Genomic DNA, 19,114 nt, shown 5'->3' with positions numbered 1-19,114 from the left:
CAACGCAATAGCAAATATTAAACATTTGTTCAGTTCTTATATCGTTTGATCAATTAAAATCTCCTTCTAACAGTTGGAAACGATGGGGACTGCTTGGTATTTGGAATCCACCTGGAGTATGCCACAAAAGGAAATGAACGGCCTAAGTCAAGGTAAAGGTGGGCATACTAGTGAAATTGCGATAAACATCCCAGTTGTTCAGAAAAAGGGTGCTTTGACTCCTGGCCCACTTACAAAGCAGAAAGTCGTTGATGTTCAAGAAAAGCAGAATAATGTAAGTTTGCTTTAAGTTTTCAAATCGTCATTTGATACTCAATTTTAACATAATCTTATCAGCAGACATTGTATGCATTATTGTTACATCCTGCTAAACAAGAAGATATGAATGAATAGATGAATGTTTTCTATTGCCCACTTTAAAGATGAAAAATCACAAGTGGAGTAATGAAAAAAAAGAAAAAAAAAATAATAAAGAAAAAAACACTAATAAACAAACAAACAAAGGTAAGGAATTAAATCGCACTTCTAATAAATACAAATTATCACTTAACGAGATGAACTACATAAATGACAAACGAGTCAGCGGAGACTCGTACAAATGACCTTAAGCTCGTTTATATGTACGTTGTTCGATTTGGACACACTTAGTGCACAAATCTATGACAGAATATCTTCGGCTAAGTTCAGAATTTGAATACCAAGGACGCAAACTAAGCAGGTACTTATCCAACTTATAATGTTGGGTGCGCGTTTTCCGTCTTTTGGTGATATTGAGCTTTTCCCAAAATGGTGGAATGTACAAGATATGAGGTGTTACAAGGGCATACGGCGACTTACGACATTCTTCAGTACGACTTTTCCGTACCCGGAGCACAAATTTTTGTAAAAATTTTGGCAGATAAATCCGCGTATCGGCCTTGAATCGCAGCCGTTTTCACTTCTAGGTATCTTAACTAGTTACTACGATGGATAACTTCTCCCGACTGCGTACAAATACAAGGATTGTGTGCTGCTCATGGCTAGAGTATAGAAGAAACTTTGTTTTTGTAAGGTTTACCTTTAGGCCGATACTATTATATAGCTCAACGGTTTGAGAGAATTTCTCTTGTAAACCTAATAAAAATGAACTCAAAAGTAGGAGGTCATCTGTATATGAAATAAAAGACGCGTCAATACCTTCAAGAGAAAAACTCACAGCTATATTTCTCGTCACCAAATATATGGCGCAGTTGAAAATAATTGGGCTGCTGACCAAGCCTTGGCGTAAACTTCGAAGTCCCCTTTCTTAAATAGCAAGGGAAATCACATTCTCATATGGAAAGCTGTAATGTCGCCTTTTTTTATTATTACACGAAAAAGACAAATTTTTTTTTTTAACAAGATTAAAGAGCGAAGCTATGTCTTGAGCAGAGCAAAAAAAAAACAAAAAAAAACCCGGAATTATAATAAGTATTGAACTAAAAAGTTGAAAGAAACAAATAAAAATAAAGCTATGTTCAACTCAAACTCAAAACGAACAGAAATGACTAAATATATGAACTTGGAAGTCGTCCCCCTTGTACTCCATATATAGCGCGAGTGTCATCTACGCTTTACTTTAAGTTCAGTATTGGTTTCATTTTTTATTTAGTCTAATTTCTTTTTCTTTTAACTGTTAGTTCATTTTTCATTATAATTCCTGGTAGTGTTTCTGCCTTTGATCAAAATATGGCTTTGTTCATTATTTTTGTTCGAAAAAACATTTGTTTTTTTTATTTCAAATATTCAATGAATATTTAAATATACATCACTGCCTTTCAGAATTCAAACAGTCCATGTTGATAGTGTTGATCCTACAATTGCTTTCGAGATCCTTATTTACAGACTTAAAGGCTGCCTTACCACCATGCCCAAACTTTAAAGATTGAAAAGATTATCCTGATTAAAAAATTACCTTAGAGTTTAACAGTTCTGAAAATTATAAATAAAACTAATATTTATAATCCTTTTTCCTTTTTCACGTCGTTTCTTATTCTTCTTCTTTAAAATGATGTTGCTTGAAAGGAGCCTAACACCTGTATTTTGCTATTGCAGACGGAGCAAAGAAAGGAAAAAAAGAAAAGGCGAAGGAAGAAAGACAAAACCGAGGAAGCACAAGAAGTGTGCAACGAGGAAAGAAAAAGGCAGGAAAAGCAAGAGGATCGTGGTGAATTATTTTTGCACTTTGAAGGAGAACATAAGCAATTTGAAGAAGAAAAAGTGAAATTCTACCAGGACCAAATGAAATTAGAAGAAGAGTACACAAGAAAATTTCAAAAAGTAAGAAGGTTGCTAGAGAAGGGTGGTGCTAAAAGATGCTAGAGTCACAAGACATTTGCAATGTTACTCGGCAAAATATCCTAAGGGAGGGGTGTAAAACTAAAAAAATAGGGGTGCTATATGCTATAACAGCATCAGTTATAATTTTAATATCGCAAAATTATTTACTTTCCACTAATTTTGGATCTTATAGGGGAAGGGGAAGATGCTCTCCCCTTCCATTTTCTACTCACCTCTTTTGTGCGTCCAAAAGCTTAGCACTTTAGTGGTTGAAGTCATATTTATAAGGATAAAAAAAAGGATAAAGATCCTCCAGAGCCATTGCTGACGCATAGGGCGTCGAATCGACGTTTCAGTTGCTGGGTGTTTTTACAGCATCAAGTAGCAAGCTTGTCGCCCAACCTTGCTGCGGCGGGGATCGAACCCTGGGCCCCGTATTGCCAAGCAGAGCACCAATCCATTGTGCTACAACAGCTTCATATTTATAAAGCTTACCATAATCCAAATTCCATTTGCCGCCTTTTCGTTTCACCTTTTCTTTTGTTTCACATATGAACAAATATGCACCTTCATGAATTATTGTTTAGCACTTGCAACGAAGATAAGCTTTGTTTTTTTAAATATAAAGAATTTGGAAATTAGATAGTCATTAAAAAAAGGCCATCTTAGATCGTTTAAAATGTTGGGAAGGAGAATTAAAATTATTTATGACACGCACTTATATAAGGTTGATGGACCATCCCACTCTATCTACGGGAAAAACAGCTTTTACTTTCAACTTTTACGACGCTGTATCTCTAGTTAGAGTGGTCTCCCTAATTCATTGTCCCTTGAAACCCGTCTATTGGTCCTTTTGCAATAAAATTAATAGACAACACTAGCCGGAAAAGCCAGGTGAATGGCTGACTTGCTGACTTTTGAAATTGACACAGTGGTATACTGTAAGTTTTAGTGGCCTTGTGCCATGAATCTTTTCAGATATTTTTTTAATTTTTAAAATCATGAACTTCTTTTGTGAACTGTCCTAAGCATTTACAACTTATATACTTGACGTGAAATAATAGAGAGCTAATCATAGGTGATTTGAGCCTTTTCTTGATGTTATGATATCACCTCAGGTTCGATACAGCGACCCTGGGAAAAATACGAATTTATTAAAGGGGTGACCTATTTATATCCTTTTTGTGGCCAGAAAAGTCAATTTGCCAGTTTTAAGAGAAAAAAACAAACAAACTATGTAGCCGCTTTTGAGGCCAGACCCCAGCATGGCTACACGACAGGCTTGTATATATTGATTTTCAATGTCACTTATCTTGTAACCGCAGACAATGGGAGCTTCTTCTTGATGTCATGGCGTCACCTTAGGTTCGATACAACCACCATGGGAAAAAATACAAATTGTAGGAGATTAAGTCGTCCTCAAAGACATAGTTATTATATTTTTCGACAACACTGAACGGAATGGCTAGCTCATAATTCTGGTCCGATGACTTTGAGAAAAATGAGTGTGGGAAGGGGCCTAGTTGCACTCTCATTTTTTGGTCACTTAAACAGGGCAAAGAACTTAATTTCCGTTAAAATGAGCCTTCTCGTGACATTCTAGGACCCCTGGGTCGATACGATCACCCCTGGGAGAAAAAAAAACCAGAAAAACGAAAAAAACAAAATAAACACGCATCGATGATCTTTCTTTTGGCAAAAAATACAAAATTACATATTTTTGCAAATAGGAGCTACAGTAGGGTTCACTGATGTGCTGAATCTGATGGTGTAATTTCCATTAAGATCATATGACGTTTTTCAGTTCGTTTATAAGATGTTTGGAAAATAAGGTCAATTTTTGCAACAACACTGAACGGAATGGCTAGCTCATAATTCTGGTCCGATGACTTTGAGAAAAATGAGTGTAGGAAGGGGCCTAGTTGCACTCTCATTTTTTGGTCACTTAAACAGGGCAAAGAACTTAATTTCCGTTAAAATGAGCCTTCTCGTGATATTCTAGGACCCCTGGGTCGATACGATCACCCCTGGGAGAAAAAAAAACAGAAAAACCAAAAAAACAAAATAAACACGCATCCATGATCTTTCTTTTGGCAAAAAATACAAAATTACATATTTTTGCAAATAGGAGCTACAGTAGGGTTCACGTTTGATGGGTAAAATTTAACTTGATGTCGCTTATATATTTAAAATCAGCGTAAAATTCCAATTCTTTTGATGTATATATTGGTATCAAAATTCCATGAATTAGAGTTTCGGTTGCTATTGAGCCTGCATCGAACTGTTTGATCCGACCAAAACCTGGAGGGGTGGGTATGGGAGCATCAAGAGTACAGCTGAAAAACCTCTAAAGGGATAAATGCTACCAGAAACTTTGCTTTTACTGACCTTTAAATTTGTATTCCCCTCCCCCATGCAATTATTCATGGGGTACCTCTTTATAAGCAAATAAGCTTGTTCGAAGAACCTTTCAAAAAAAAAAAAAAATCGGAAATAATAGACCTATAATTCATTTTTGATATTTCAAACCCCCTCCTCCCCCCTCGTTTAATAAGTATACGAAGGGATAAACAGTTTTTCATTTGCATTTTTAGGATTAATTTACAGGTCGAAAAAATGTTTTTTTTTCTTTTTTGGAACAAATAGTGTTTTTAGTTACATTCTTATAACCAATATCCAAGCCGGATGTTTTTTTTGGGAGGGGGGGGGGCTCAAACATGGTAGTTCTCTCTCCTCTGGATACGTCCCTCAAAGTGGCAGTTTTCGATTCTTCTTTCATACTCGTATTATATACATAAAAAGATGTTTTTAATTAAATTAGAGATCAAAATTAATACTTGAACCGAATAGAAGTTATCCTGCATATAAGGATGAATGCTCCCTAACATTTAATTCAAGTTTTATTTATGTTTTTCAGATGTAATTTTTGAATAAAACAATTATAGCCAGTTGTAAATCGCATGTGCTTTATTTACCAATTGCCTTTCGAAGGAGTCAAATTGAAAACTTTAATGTTTTAATTTGTGTTTTAAATCCGTGTTGATAATGCAAACACACTTTTTTTAACCATAGAAAAACATTCATATCCGTTTGTCTTGGTGTTGAGCATGGATTTTTAAAGGGTAGTAAGTAACAGTCTCATTTTGAAATCGAGGTTTTGAAAATAGATGCTTCGGGTTTACACATTTTAAAATATTTTTAACTATGAATCTATAAATTTTAAGTTAATAATTATATTTATAATTGAGTATTCATAAATCTTAGAACCTAGACCTGTATATATAAAGTCGAATTTTTCGTATCGTCATAAAAAGTGGATTCTTCCGGTGCATATGTTGCTACATAATTTCTCTTTTTTAGAGTTTTGTTATTGGTATCATTTTGGTATGTCTATTATTACGAAATTTTATACTTGTCTTCAATGCTTTATACTATTCACGTGGTATTATTGATAGAAAAAATACTATCTTTGTTTTATCCTTCTTCTTCTTCGTTGGTGTTGCTGTCAGTTGAACTTCACTCATTCACATTATGTTTTAAGATGGATAAGAGAAAGCAAGATATTGAAAAGCAACTGCATGAGGAAAGGAACAGAAATGAAAGGCTGGAAATGGAAAAGGAGCACCTTCGTGGAGAACAATTACGTCTTGAAAAAGAACTTAAAGTATTTAAAGAGGAAATACGTAAATTCGAACAAGAAAAAGTGGAATTAAAAAGAGAGGCTGAACTAAAATATGAACAGGAAAAGAAACATATAGAGGAGAAGTGGGCTAAAGAATTGATTAAGCATCAAAAACAGTTTGAGGATACACGGAAACTGCTAGAAAAGGAGAGGATTGAAAAAGTGGAGGAATTAGAAAAACAGCTAGAGGAGGTAATTCTTACTTTGCTATTATCAAAATTCTATCGAACTATATCTGTAAAAATTTTCCTAGAGGGGATAGGTAAACATTAAGAAATAATGTTTTGCCTAAGCAACATCAATTTTCAATATTGTATAATTTTATAGCCTAAATGCGGATGGCATGCAGTTATTCAGTTTACCATCCCCCCTATAATTCCCTGAAAATTTCACCTGCATACCCTTAGGTACACTTGTAACAGTAGTCATAGCAATAGTATTAGTACTCAGCTTAATACAATTAGCCATTGCTATAGCCTTGTCGATATATCCCTTTGATAACATCTATATTCATATACTTATTAAAATTTTCATCTTAATACTCTTAGCCTTACAAGTACTTTCAACAGAAGAAGTAGTTGGAATAATTGTAATAGTAGTAGTAGAACTAGTAAATCCAGCAGGGTTAGTAGTATTAGTAGTAGTGTGCACATATTGCCTTTTGGTCAATTGCTCTTCCCCTTTAAGCATCCTCTGAGAATTCCAACTTAATTCTTAAGATACACTCTTTTGATAATCTACATGCATATAGTGTCTTTTTTGAGTTTGTATTTGCCATCAATATTCTCTCAAAGTTTGCCTTCATAGACTTAGCCTTATAAGTACTAGTATCACATCAGTTGCGGTGGTAAAGGGAGAAATAGTTGCAGTTGTAATATTTGTAGTAGTAACAGTAGTAGCAGCAGTATTAATAGCTTTAGCAGCATTTAAATCTTGCCTTTTTGTCAGTTGAACGTCCCTTTCATGATGCCCTGGAAGTTTCAGCTTGATAACGGGTAAGCCGCTCCCAAAATATTGTTGATGTTTGCTTTCGAAACCCCTTTTACACCCTTTTCCCCAAACGTGTAATTACCGAACATTTCAGCAATGCTGAAAAAATATATGTTTCAAAACTTAGTTTGGAAGTTTACTTTGGGCAATGATGGGCGTAAGGGGGGGGGGGGCTGGTTGCTCTCAAATCACTTTTGGCTCTTCGAAAGGGCACTATAAATTCCATTTTCAAATCAAATGATCCCCATCTGAAGTTTATATAACAACTCATCTCATAAAAACCTTACATACGCCCAGGGCATAACTTACAGTCCTTGCCCGAAGGCTCTGGGGGCTTGTATCATCATTGGAGTTATTGTTATTTGTTTTTTTGACTATTTTGAGCAAAATGGTTATCTCACAATTTCAATCAGATGCGTTTTGTGAAATCAGGAGTAGTAGGGGGGGGGGGCTAGTTGCCCTCCATTCCTTTTGACTTTTAAAAGGGGACTAGAACTTCCTATTTTCAAGCAAATGAGCCACCTCTAAAGTCTATACAACCATCTGTTCCAAAAAAAACTTTAAATACCCCCGGGACATAGTTTACAACCCTTACCCCCAGGCTCTGATGGTTTGTATCAACCCTAAAAGCCTTGTTCTATGATTTTTGAACTATATTTCGAATAGAATTGCTATCTCAAAATTTCTATTGGGTGCATTTCGGGAAAACACGACGTGGGGGGGGGAGGTAGCTGCCCTCCGATTACTTTGACTCTTTAAAAGGTTACTAGAACTTCTTTCTATAAAAAAACCCTTTCCACAAAAAACCTTATATGGCCCCAGGGCATAACTTAAAACCCTTGCGCTGAGGGCTATGGAGGTGTCATCCTTAAACACATAATTTCCATATCTTTCAACTACGTTGAACAAAATGGCTATCTCAAATATTTTGATTGGACGTGTTTGTGGAAATGATGGGCGTGGGGGGGAGGCCATTTGTCCTCCAGTCACTTTCAATTATTAAAAGGAGTACTAGCCCTCTCAATTTCCTATCGAATAAGCCGCACATGGGACTAGCTCACACAAATTGACAGACTTAAACTTCGATCTCTATACTTCAAATTCCTAAAGTTTTGCTTCGATACCCGCTCTACGAGACAAAATACATTAGTTCTAAGATCTCAAAATATGGTGGACCCAATTGTCATGGTGCCGTCTGCTGAAACAAGTGCAGAACAAAAGGCGTTGGAAAAATTGTTTGAGTTTTTGCTTCTACACCTGATCTACGAGTACGAATGAAAAAGTTATTTCTTAATCTTGTTCTTTGATGCTGAGTGTTCTTGATTTTTACTTCTCCTCTTTTGTATTGCTCCGCTTTTCTCTGTTTTTGTATGAGCAGGAAATCTGCATTATTTTCATCTAACTGCTGTGATATTTCCCATATTTTTAACCTTCCCTTACATTCAATAGCACTTAATCAAAATAAAAAACAATATTTTTAATATGCTTGACGTTCAATGAGGAACTGTAACCGTTGAATTTCAAATTTCTAAGCCAAGATCAGTTAACTGTATCAAGCAGTTTGTGCTAACAAACTGTAAGTAAGGAGCGACGCGGCTCTATTGTAGCCAAAACTCTAAAAAACTGAATTTTGATAACAATATATACATCAAATGAATCAAATTTTGAGTCTGATTCAAAATATATAAAGTTGATTAAATTTAATGTTACCTTTCAAAATTCCAAGCCTTAGAAAATTTGTCAAATTTTGAAAAAGAGAGAATCACCCCCTAAACGTCAAGCGATGTTTAATGAACATCGCTGGTGATTTATCGGCACGCCTTCCTTTTTTCTATCTCTGTCAGCTGCAAGCCTGGTTTCGCGTTGATCTGGCTGTTCCTCGACACGCCTTCGTTGACGTAAAATGGTCATATTGAATATGACGTCGTGCATTAAAATGAAAGCTTATATATATATACTAGCTGTTGGGGTGGCGCTTCGCGCCACCCCAACACCTAGTTGGTGGGGGCGCTTCGCGCCCCCCCCCAAGCCCCCCCGCGCGCGTAAGTCGTTACGCGCCATAATAGTTACGCGCCATTGTAGTTGTGTCCCTATGTCCCACCTGTGAATATAGATAGATATATATATATGGTTTTAACTACGTAAAACTTGCGAATATACAACATTCTTTGCTGTCCCATTGTCTTTGCATATAAATAGATTGTCAGGTTTACCGACTCTTGAACATGCAACATATAATGGTCCATGGGAAAACAATCTGTATTCAGATCTATACCTCATGATTCTAATGATTGCCCTTGAGCTTTGTTGATGGTGATTGCTAATCGACCATTCCCTGTCCCGGTGTCCCGGTCGTCATTTACATCCCCCTGTTTCCCCCGGTGTCCCCGTTGTAGTTGTGTCCCTGTGTCCCGGTCGTCATTTATATTCCCTGTGTCCCGGGTCCCGGTCGTCATTTGTATCCCGGTGTCCCGGTCTGTATATACATTCGTTTTTTAGTTTTGTTTTTCTCCTTTATTTTTTTCCTTTTTTTTTCTTTTTTAGCTTATTTAGATTTTTAGATTTTTTAGTTTTTTTATTAGTTTTTAGTTTTTTTTTCTTTTTAGTTTTTTTGTCCCGGTCGTCATTTATATCCCCCTGTTTCCCCCGGTGTCCCCGTTGTAGTTGTGTCCCTGTGTCCCGGTCGTCATTTATATTCCCTGTGTCCCGGTCGTCATTTGTATCCCGGTGTACCGGTCTGTATATACATTCGTTTTTTAGTTTTGTTTTTCTCCTTTATTTTTTTCCTTTTTTTTTTCTTTTTTAGTTTATTTAGATTTTTAGATTTTTTAGTTTTTTTATTAGTTTTTAGTTTTTTTTTCTTTTTAGTTTTTTTGTAGTTTTTACCTTCTTTTTAGTTTTGTTAATTTTTTTTTTTACTTGTGTCCTGGTCGTCATTTATACTCCCTGTGTCCCGGTGCTTTGTTGATTGCTAATCGAACATTCCTTTTGTCCTGGTCGCTTTCTCTTTGAGTGTCGTCATTTATTTTTTTCTTTTTTAGTTCTTTTAGTTTTTACCTTTTTTAGTTTTTTTTTAGTTTTTAGTTTTTTTAGTTTTTTACCTTTTTTTAGTTTTTTTAGTTTTTTTAGTTTTTTAGCTTTTTTATTTTTTTTATTAGTTTTTAGTTTTTTTGTAGTTTTTGCCTTTTTTTTAGTTTTTTTAGTTTTTTAGCTTTTTTATTAGTTTTTAGTTTTTTTTGTAGTTTTTGCCTTTTTTTAGTTTATTTAGTTTTTTAGCTTTTTTATTTTTTTTATTAGTTTTTAGTTTTTTTTGTAGTTTTTGCCTTTTTTTAGTTTTTTCAGTTTTGACGTCACCTGATCCAGTTTTTTCAGGTGACGTCACCTGATCCACGATCCACAGATCCACAGACAACTTATTTTTATATATATAGATAGTTTTTTTTTTTTTACTTATGTCCTGGTCGTCATTTATACTCCCTGTGTCCCGGTGCTTTGTTGATTGCTAATCGAACATTCCTTTTGTCCTGGTCGCTTTCTCTTTGAGTGTCGTCATTTATTAGTTTTTTCCTTTTTTTTTTAGTTTTTTATTGGTTTTTACCTTTATTTTAGCTTATTTTTCAGTTTTTTCCTTTTTTTTTGTTTTTTTTTATTTTTTATTTTTTTTAGTTTTTTACCTTTTTTTAGTTTTTTTATTTTTTTTAGTTTTTTAGCTTTTTTACTTTTTTTATTAGTTTTTAGTTTTTTTTTGTAGTTTTTGCCTTTTTTTAGTTTTTTCAGTTTTTTTTTAGTTTTTTATTGGTTTTTACCTTTATAGTTTTTTTAGTTTTTTAGCTTTTTTATTTTTTTTATTAGTTTTTAGTTTTTTTTGTAGTTTTTGCCTTTTTTTAGTTTTTTCAGTTTTGACGTCACCTAATCCAGTTTTTTCAGGTGACGTCACCTGACACATCCATCCACACATCCACAGACAGACAACTTATTTTTATATATATAGATATATATATATATCTATCTATCTATCTATATAAAAATAAGTTGTCTGTCTGTCTGTGGATCAGGTGACGTCATGTTTCTGTGTTGACTGACGTCATGAAATTAGTTGTCGTCATTTTTGCTTTGACGGTGACGTCATTAACGGTATTTAAGACATTTGTTCACGGAAAAATGTTTAATTGTAAAATGACTGAAGAACCTACAATGGCAACAGCCGAGGAAGCTGCTCAAAGAGTTTATGCCAAAAAACTTGCTGCTGATAGAGAAAGTAAGAAAAGAAAGCGTTCAAAACATATCAAAACTGAAAATGATAGCGATGATGATTGGGTTTGGGATTTTGACTTGGATAAGGTCATCAATGCCTACCAGATTTAAGTTAAAAAAACAAAGGTTCGTCGATATGTACTTCATAGTGACGCTGAAAAATAAAGAAGAAAAAGAAAACTGAAAAAAGAAAAAAGGTAAAAAACTAAAAAAAAACTAAAAAGAAAAAACACTCAAAGAGAAATTACAGACCGGGACACAAATGACGACTGAGACAGAGGGAATATAAGTGACGACCGGGAACCTCAAAGAGAAATTACAGACTGGGACACCCGGACACAAATCACGACCGGGACACAGGGAATATAAATGACGACCGGGACACAGGGACACAACTACAACGGGGACGCCGGGGGCACAGGCGGGATATATAAATGACGACCGGGACACAGGGATTGTTCGAATAGAAATTACAGACCGGGACACAGGAATATAAATGACGACCGGGACACAGGGACACAACTACAACGGGGACGCCGGGGGCACAGGCGGGATATATAAATGACGACCGGGACACAGGGATTGTTCGAATAGAAATTACAGACCGGGACACCGGGACACAAATGACGACCGGGACACAGGGAATATAAATGACGACCGGGACACTCAAAGAGAAATTACAAACTGGGACACCGGGACACAAATGACGACCGGGACACAGGGAATATAAATGACGACCGGGACACAGGGACACATCATTAGAATAATGAGGTATAGATCTGAATACGGATTGTTTTTCCCATGGACAATTATATGTTGCATGTTCAAGAGTCAGTAAACCTGACAATCTATTTATATGCACAGACAATGGGACAGCGAAGAATGTTGTATATTCGCATGTTCTACGTAGTTAAAAACATATATTTATATCTATCTCTATTCACAGGTGGGACACAGGGACACAACTACAATGGCGCGTAACTAATATGGCGCGTAACGACTTACGCGCGCGGGGGGGCTTGGGGGGACGCGAAGCGCCCCACCAACTAGGTGTTGGGGTGGCGCGAAGCGCCACCCCAACAGCTAGTATATATATATATATATATGTATATATATATATATATATATATATATATATATATATATATATATATATATATATATATATATATATATATATATATATATATATATATATATATATATATATATATATATTGACGTCATATTGTAACAAATAACAGACAAGTGATACTTTTTCTTTGAGTATAAACAGATGACGTCATAGTGTAACAGATAGATAACAGATAACAGACAGTACATTTTTATATATATAGATTAATAAATATCAAGTTAGTAGACAAGCTGTGTCAATCACGAAAGAGAGAGAATTCTTGCCCAATTTAGACTAAATAGGCTTTCATTTATTCTGGCTTTTTGCTTTTCTTTTCTGTGTCTTCTTCCTTGTTAATGTTTAATCAAAAGATTAGTTTTTCTTTTTTAGCACTGAAGGTGGCTTAGTGAATGTCCTTGCCAAAATATCTTTTAGCGTCATTTTTTCCAATGGCTGAAAATCATCTTCGTTTTCTTATCTATCTTTTTTATTATTCTTTCTTGTCAAACGTCTACTATTGCAACCTGTTATAATTTTTATTTTCATGTCTCGCTGACAAACTCAATAAGCTGTGATATATCCTTGTACAGGTAGAAAACTCTTATCCGGATAAGCTAAAGGTTTGCGGAATGCAGGTTTTTTTTCTATTTTTGTAGCCTTTTTGTAGCCCTTGCAGCCCTATTGCAAAGTCAAATTTAGTAAAATTATCTGAATGAATAACACTAATAAATAAAAAATACTTGCTATAGGAAGGCAATAGAACGATTGCGATAGTACATGCTTTCTATGGGAAATTTGGACAAAGTCAATAATTTTTGACCTTTTAAGCTCAGCCAGAGTCGACCCAGCTCTAAATGGGGGAAAAACACGGGAAGCGTCAGATGATTATGCCTAACTACGCATTACACTCTCGGCAGAAGTTATTGTATCAGAAGATCGGTACTGGCGCAACGTGGACCATTGATCAGCATGCGAAAAAGTTTTTATTTTTCAATTTAAGTCTCACAAGCATTACTCATTGAGTCAAAGACGGATTCAATAAGCTGAAATCTTTCCTTTAATAATCCAAGGTTGGACAACCTTTCACATACCATGCGCCAATATTTGCATATCCCAAGCGCACTGCCTCCTTCAAATCCTATTTCGTTGTCCTATTTGGGGAATTAAAAAAAATAATTCAATATAGAAAAACAAGTTTTTTTTTCAATTGAAGATAAGGAGCAATATTAAAACTTAAAACGAACGAAAGTTATTCCGTATATGAAGGGGGGGCCTCCTCCTCAAAACTCCTCTCTTCACGCTAAACTTTTAGGCAGTTTTAATCCCCCTCCAGAAACTTTCTTGTTCATGACTCCACCTGAAAAAGTCTCCTTAGCATGCTCTCATTTGAAAAAAAAATTGTTTTCATTTAATTTCTGATAGTTTTTCAATCATAGCAGAACTCCTCCCTATATGAAGAATTTCTCCAAACCCCCTCCCCAGCAATGGAAAGTGTCTACCGTGAAAATCTCTCGCTACAAAAAAACTCTGAGAATTCCAACGCCATTGAAAATTTTCCCCAGAAATGCGTGTAAAATTGAGTTGCCGAAGAGAAAGTAAGACGAATAAAGCAAATTTCGTATGGGAATTCTGGGAAATTCACCCTGTTTAAAATGCCCCTTTGAAAGCTCAACCCAAAAATTTCCTTTCCAACGGAAAATTATCCCAGTAGAAAATTACCCTAGCAGAATATAACCCCCTTCTAAAAAAAGTGCATAACTCATAATAATAAATACTATGTGTAAACAATGAGCAAATATTATAACTTGCAGGCCTATCCCAAGGGACTGTTTGGAGGGGAGGGGCCTAGTCATCCTAAAAGGCATAGTTATCAGACCTTTCAACTATGCTGAACAAATTGGCTGTCAATATTTGGATTGGCTGTATTTGGGAAAAAAGGGACGCGGGAGGGGTGCTAGTTGCCCTTTAATCTTTTTGGTCACTTTAAAAGGTCACTTCAACTTATAATTTCCTTTTAAAAATTCCTCTCTTGATCTTCTAGGACCATTGGTTCGGTACGATTACCCCTGGGAAAAAAAAGACAAAAAAAAAAAAAAAAAAAAACACCTATCCGTGATCTTTCTTCTGGCAAAAAAAAAACCATAAAATTCCATATTTCTGCAGATAAGAGCTTGAAACTTCTGCATTAAGATTCTCTGATACGCTGAGTCTGATGGTACAATTTTCACTTTCGGGGTTACTTTCCCCCTTTTGTTGAAAATAAGGTAAAATTTCCTGGGGTCTTAACTTTTGATAAGTAGCATTGACCTTAATACTTGTTACCTTGTTACACATTAAGAATCTGCAGAAAAGTCTAATTCTTTTGATCTATCTATTGTTATCAATATTCTCTATTTTTGAGTTTTGGTTGCTATTGGGCTGAGTCAATTCTTACTTACGATTCGTTACCACGAACTGCTTGATGCAGTCGAATGATCTTGAAAATGAAATTAAACTGATCATCGATGCTTTTTTGCACTATGTTTGACAGTTTTTGGTTGTTTCTTACGTCCATAAACAAGAAATTCAAATAATATAGGTTCAAATCTGTGGTGCATTTAACACCGGTGTATTTATTTATATTACCGGTCATATCATTAAATAACTTTAATAAAAGTAGTCTTCCTTTTCAAACAGTTCGTGATAACGAACTGTAGTAAGGAGCGACCCGGCTCAATAGTAACCAAAACTCTAAAAAATGGAATTTTGATACCAATAGCTACATCAAAAGAATCGAATTTTAATGCTGGTTTTAAATATATAAGTTTCATCAAGTTAAGTCTTACCCATCAAAAGTTACGAGCCTGAGAAAATTGGCGTTATTTTAGAAAATAGGGGGAAACGCCCCCTAAAAGTCATAGAATCTTAACGAAAATCACACCATCAGATTCAGCGTATCAGAGAACCCTACTGTAGAAGTTTCGAGCTCCTATCTAAAAAAAGGTGGAATTTCGCATTTTTTGCCAGAAGGCAGATATCGGATGCGTGTTTATTTGTTTTTTTGTTTTTTTGTTTTTTTTTTGTTTTTTTTTCCCAGGGGTGATCGTATCGACCCAGTTGTCCTAGAATGTTGCAAGAGGGCTCATTCTAACGGAAATGAAAAGTTCTAGTGCCCTTTTTAAGTGACCAAAAAAATTGGAGGGCACCTAGGCCCCCTCCCACGCTAATTATTTTCCCAAAGTCAACGGATCAAAATTCTGAGATAGCCTTTTTATTCAGTGTAGTCGAAAAACCTTATAACTATGTCTTTGGGGACGACTTACTCCCCCACAGTCCCCGTGGGAGGGGCAACAAGTTACAAACTTTGACCTGTGCTTACATATAGTAATGGTTATTGGGAAGTATACAGGCGTTTTCAGGAGGATTTTTTGGTTTGGGGGAGGGGTTGAGAAGAGGGGGATATGCTGGGGGAACTTTCCTTCGAGAATTTGTCATGGGAGAAGAAAATTTCCATGAAGGGAGAGCAGGATTTACTAGCATTATTTAAAAAAAAACAATTAAAAAATAAAAGTGAAAAAGCTTTTTCAGCTGGAAGTTAGGAACAGCAATAAAACTTAAAACAAACAGAAATTATTACCCATATGAGGGGCTCACCTCCTTCTAATACCTCGCTCTTTACGCTAAAGTATTACGCTAACCAAAAAATCGGGGGGCAACTGGGTTTTGTCCCCCGCTCTTTTTTTCTCAAAATCATTCGATCAAAATTATGAGAAAGCCATTGAGCCACAAAAAAAAATATGCAAATTTCGTTTTGATTATTCCTCTGCGGAGAGCCAAAGTCAAAACATGCATTGATTCAAAAACGTTCAGAAATTAAATAAAAAAAACAAGTTTTTTCAACTGAAAGTAAGGAGTGAAATCAAAACTTAAAACGCACAGAAATTACTTCGTATATGAAAGAGGCTGCTTCCTCATCAACGCCCCGCTCTTTACGCTAAAGTTTTTTACTGTTTTAGAAAGAAGAATTGAGAGAAAGAGTCGAACTTTAGCGTAAAGAGCGGGGCGTTGATGAGGAAACAGCCTCTTTCATATACGAAGTAATTTCTGTGCGTTTTAAGTTTTGATGTCACTCCTTACTTTCAGTTGAAAAAAACTTGTTTTTTTTATTTAATCTGAGTAAATAACACGTCTATTGTCAATTCTGTTTCTATGTAGTTTTTATTCAGTGTTATGTGTTTGCAATATCAGTGTATATCAGCATGCTATATAGCCACGTGATGAATATATGCCTTTTGTTACATGGACTGCTCCAAGTTTTGCATGTGTTTCGCGGTTTGGATAGACCGGGTCTTAGGGGGTCACAAAAACTGTGTCAGGCACTTTAAAGATTTTACCCACCTTTGAGTGTTCATGAATCAGAGTTTATGCCTGTTCTTAGATATTCTTTATCCCTGTGTATTCTTCTTTGTCCTTGCTGTTGGATATTCCACCTATCCCCGAAAAAGACTCCAGAGCATAAACGTTGACAATTGCTGGTTCCAAGTTGGGTTGAAACAGCATTTACCTCCTATCAAATACAATTAATCAATCCTGGTATTATTTGCTATTACACATGCCCTTCATACCTGGAACATGTCATCTTTACAGTGTAAACACTACGCCAGTTTTTTATTATCCTTTTTAAATGTAGAGAAACATGAGTTATTAAAAGTTTATGCCGTAAACTGGCTGTTTGAGTTCGATAGCTCTTGAAATCGAAGATATTAGTGATATAGAAGGTATCAAACAGTTCGTGGCAACCAACTGTAAATAAGGAGCAACCCAGCTAAATAGTAATCGAAACTCTAAAGGACAGAATTTTGATACCAATAGATATATCAAAAGAACTGAATTTGTATGCTGATTTTAAATATATAAATTTCTTTAAGTTTCATCTTATCCATCAAAGGTTACGAGCCTGAGGAAATTTGCTTAGTTTTTGAAAAAAAGGGGAAACACCCCCTAAAAGTCAAAGAATCTTAATGAAAATCACACCATCAGATTCAGCATATCTGAGAACCCTGCTAAGGAGGTTTCAAGCTCCTATCTGTAAAAACGTGGAATTTTATATCTAAAATCATTTTCATTTCGTGTTTATTTGTTTGGATGATCGTATCTGCCCAGTGGGCCTAGAACATCGAAAGAGAGATTTTTCTCTCTTTCGAAAGAGAATTTTGCCCGAAAAGGATTTTCCACGGAGAAGGAAGTTTTGGATTTTCATAATTTTTCATGGAGAGGGAAGTTTGGACGTGGAGCCAGATCTCCTGCCGCTATTTAAAAAAACGATAGAAATTAAATAAAAAAATAAGTTTTTTTTCAACTGAAAGCAAAAAGTAACATTAAAACTTAAAACGAACAGAAATTATTACGTATATGAGGTGGTGAACCCCTCCTAAACACCTCGTTCCTCGCGTTATAGTTTAAATTTTGTCCAAATTCTTTAAAACAGGCTCCTGAAACATAAGGCTTCTTTAATTAGAACAACAAGTAGGTCTTTTAAAAGTGCCGATAAAATTTAGTGTGAAGAGTGAGGAGTTTAAGAGGGGGCAACCCCCATCAGACACAAAATAATTTCTGTTTGTCGTAAGTTTTAATGTTGTTCCTTGCTTTCAACTGAAAAAAACTATTTTTTTTTATTTAATAGCGATATAGAAGGTGTATATAGAAGGTATAGTCCAGAAAATTCGTTTGTTTTGTTTGTTGTTGTTTTTTCTTATCTCTCCCCCTTTTGCTGCTTGATGGTGTTGTCTTATGGAACTTAAGTCCTTTGTAATATTGTTTAGGAGAAACAAAGAACCCACGATAATGAAAATCAAATACAGCAGGAAAGGGAGAAGACTGAAAGGAAGAAGGAGGTAGAAGAGCAAAACCTTTATAGAGGGTTATTACGCCTTCAAGAAGAACGCAAACTATTTGAAGAGGAGATGAGAAAGTTTGATCAGGAAAAAATCCAATTGGAAGAAGAAGCTGAAAGGAAAAATGATCAAGAAAAGAGGCTTCTAGAGGAGAGGGCTAGATTAGTCGAAGAGTTGAAAAAGCAATTAAAGAAGGTAATTTCTAATTTGTTGTGAAAACTATTGTTAGTCGTTAATTCTTTATTGTTAATTAACTGTTACGCAATGACTCAGTCCACTGCATAGTTTCAATTTTTCACATAATCATGTCAAACTAAGCAACAGCAAGTTCTATTGCTATTGGTTGCTATTAAATAAAGTGTAAGTTCCATCAGATAATACTCCTGAATGAAAATATAATAAACTTAGAATCTTAGTGCATTATCGATTTTCTTTTTCTGCTTCTTCTTTTTTCTCTTTTTTTGCCTGAAACTAAAGATTAAAAACCTCACTTTTTATGATAGTTTTATGCACCAGTCTTTAAAGCCTTTTTTCAAAATATCAAAGTCCGTGGGTGATAAGAAGTTCAAGTGCTATCGGTGGAATATAGAGGTTAATCGAAAGAGGAACCTTAAGTCTTCTACATTTAAAAATACAGTAAAATAAAGATACAATATGGTAATTTTTAAATTACTACTACCATGACTAACAACTCCTTGCTGTACTGACCCACCTAAGACCAACGCAGCTGAACTCACTTTTCCTCCATCCCAATATATCCAAAACCTCCATCTTTACACATTCCAAGGAAGTTTCAGTTTCCCTTAAATCTTTCCTTACGACATCCTCCCACCCCAACCGAGGACAACCTGCTTTCCATTTGGCCCTAAACGGTTGGCCGAAAAGGACAATCTTTGGCACTGC

General features: G+C 35.4%; 2 protein-coding genes across 6 annotated transcripts in view; both read left to right on the top strand.

The window, feature by feature from the left end:
• Positions 1–19,114, top strand: part of LOC136025011 (histone-lysine N-methyltransferase, H3 lysine-79 specific-like) — a 469,133-nt gene that overhangs the window by 99,832 nt on the left and 350,187 nt on the right. The window lies entirely within an intron of this gene.
• LOC136025019 (trichohyalin-like) overlaps positions 74–19,114 on the top strand; it is a gene marked incomplete at its 5' end in the record, with an annotated part of 228,437 nt that continues 209,396 nt past the window's right edge. For 4 of the 5 annotated variants that reach the window (XM_065700678.1, XM_065700653.1, XM_065700670.1 and 1 more), the window contains 4 exon segments: positions 74–274; positions 2,074–2,298; positions 5,840–6,172; positions 18,140–18,406. In XM_065700678.1, coding sequence (XP_065556750.1) covers positions 74–274; positions 2,074–2,298; positions 5,840–6,172; positions 18,140–18,406 — 1,026 coding nt within the window. 5 annotated transcript variants of the gene reach the window in all.

This window comes from Artemia franciscana, chromosome 1 (assembly GCF_032884065.1).
Source record: "Artemia franciscana chromosome 1, ASM3288406v1, whole genome shotgun sequence".
NCBI lineage: Eukaryota > Metazoa > Arthropoda > Branchiopoda > Anostraca > Artemiidae > Artemia > Artemia franciscana.
The sequence above is the reverse complement of the archived record's forward strand: the minus strand, read 5'-3'. Positions and strand labels throughout refer to the sequence as shown.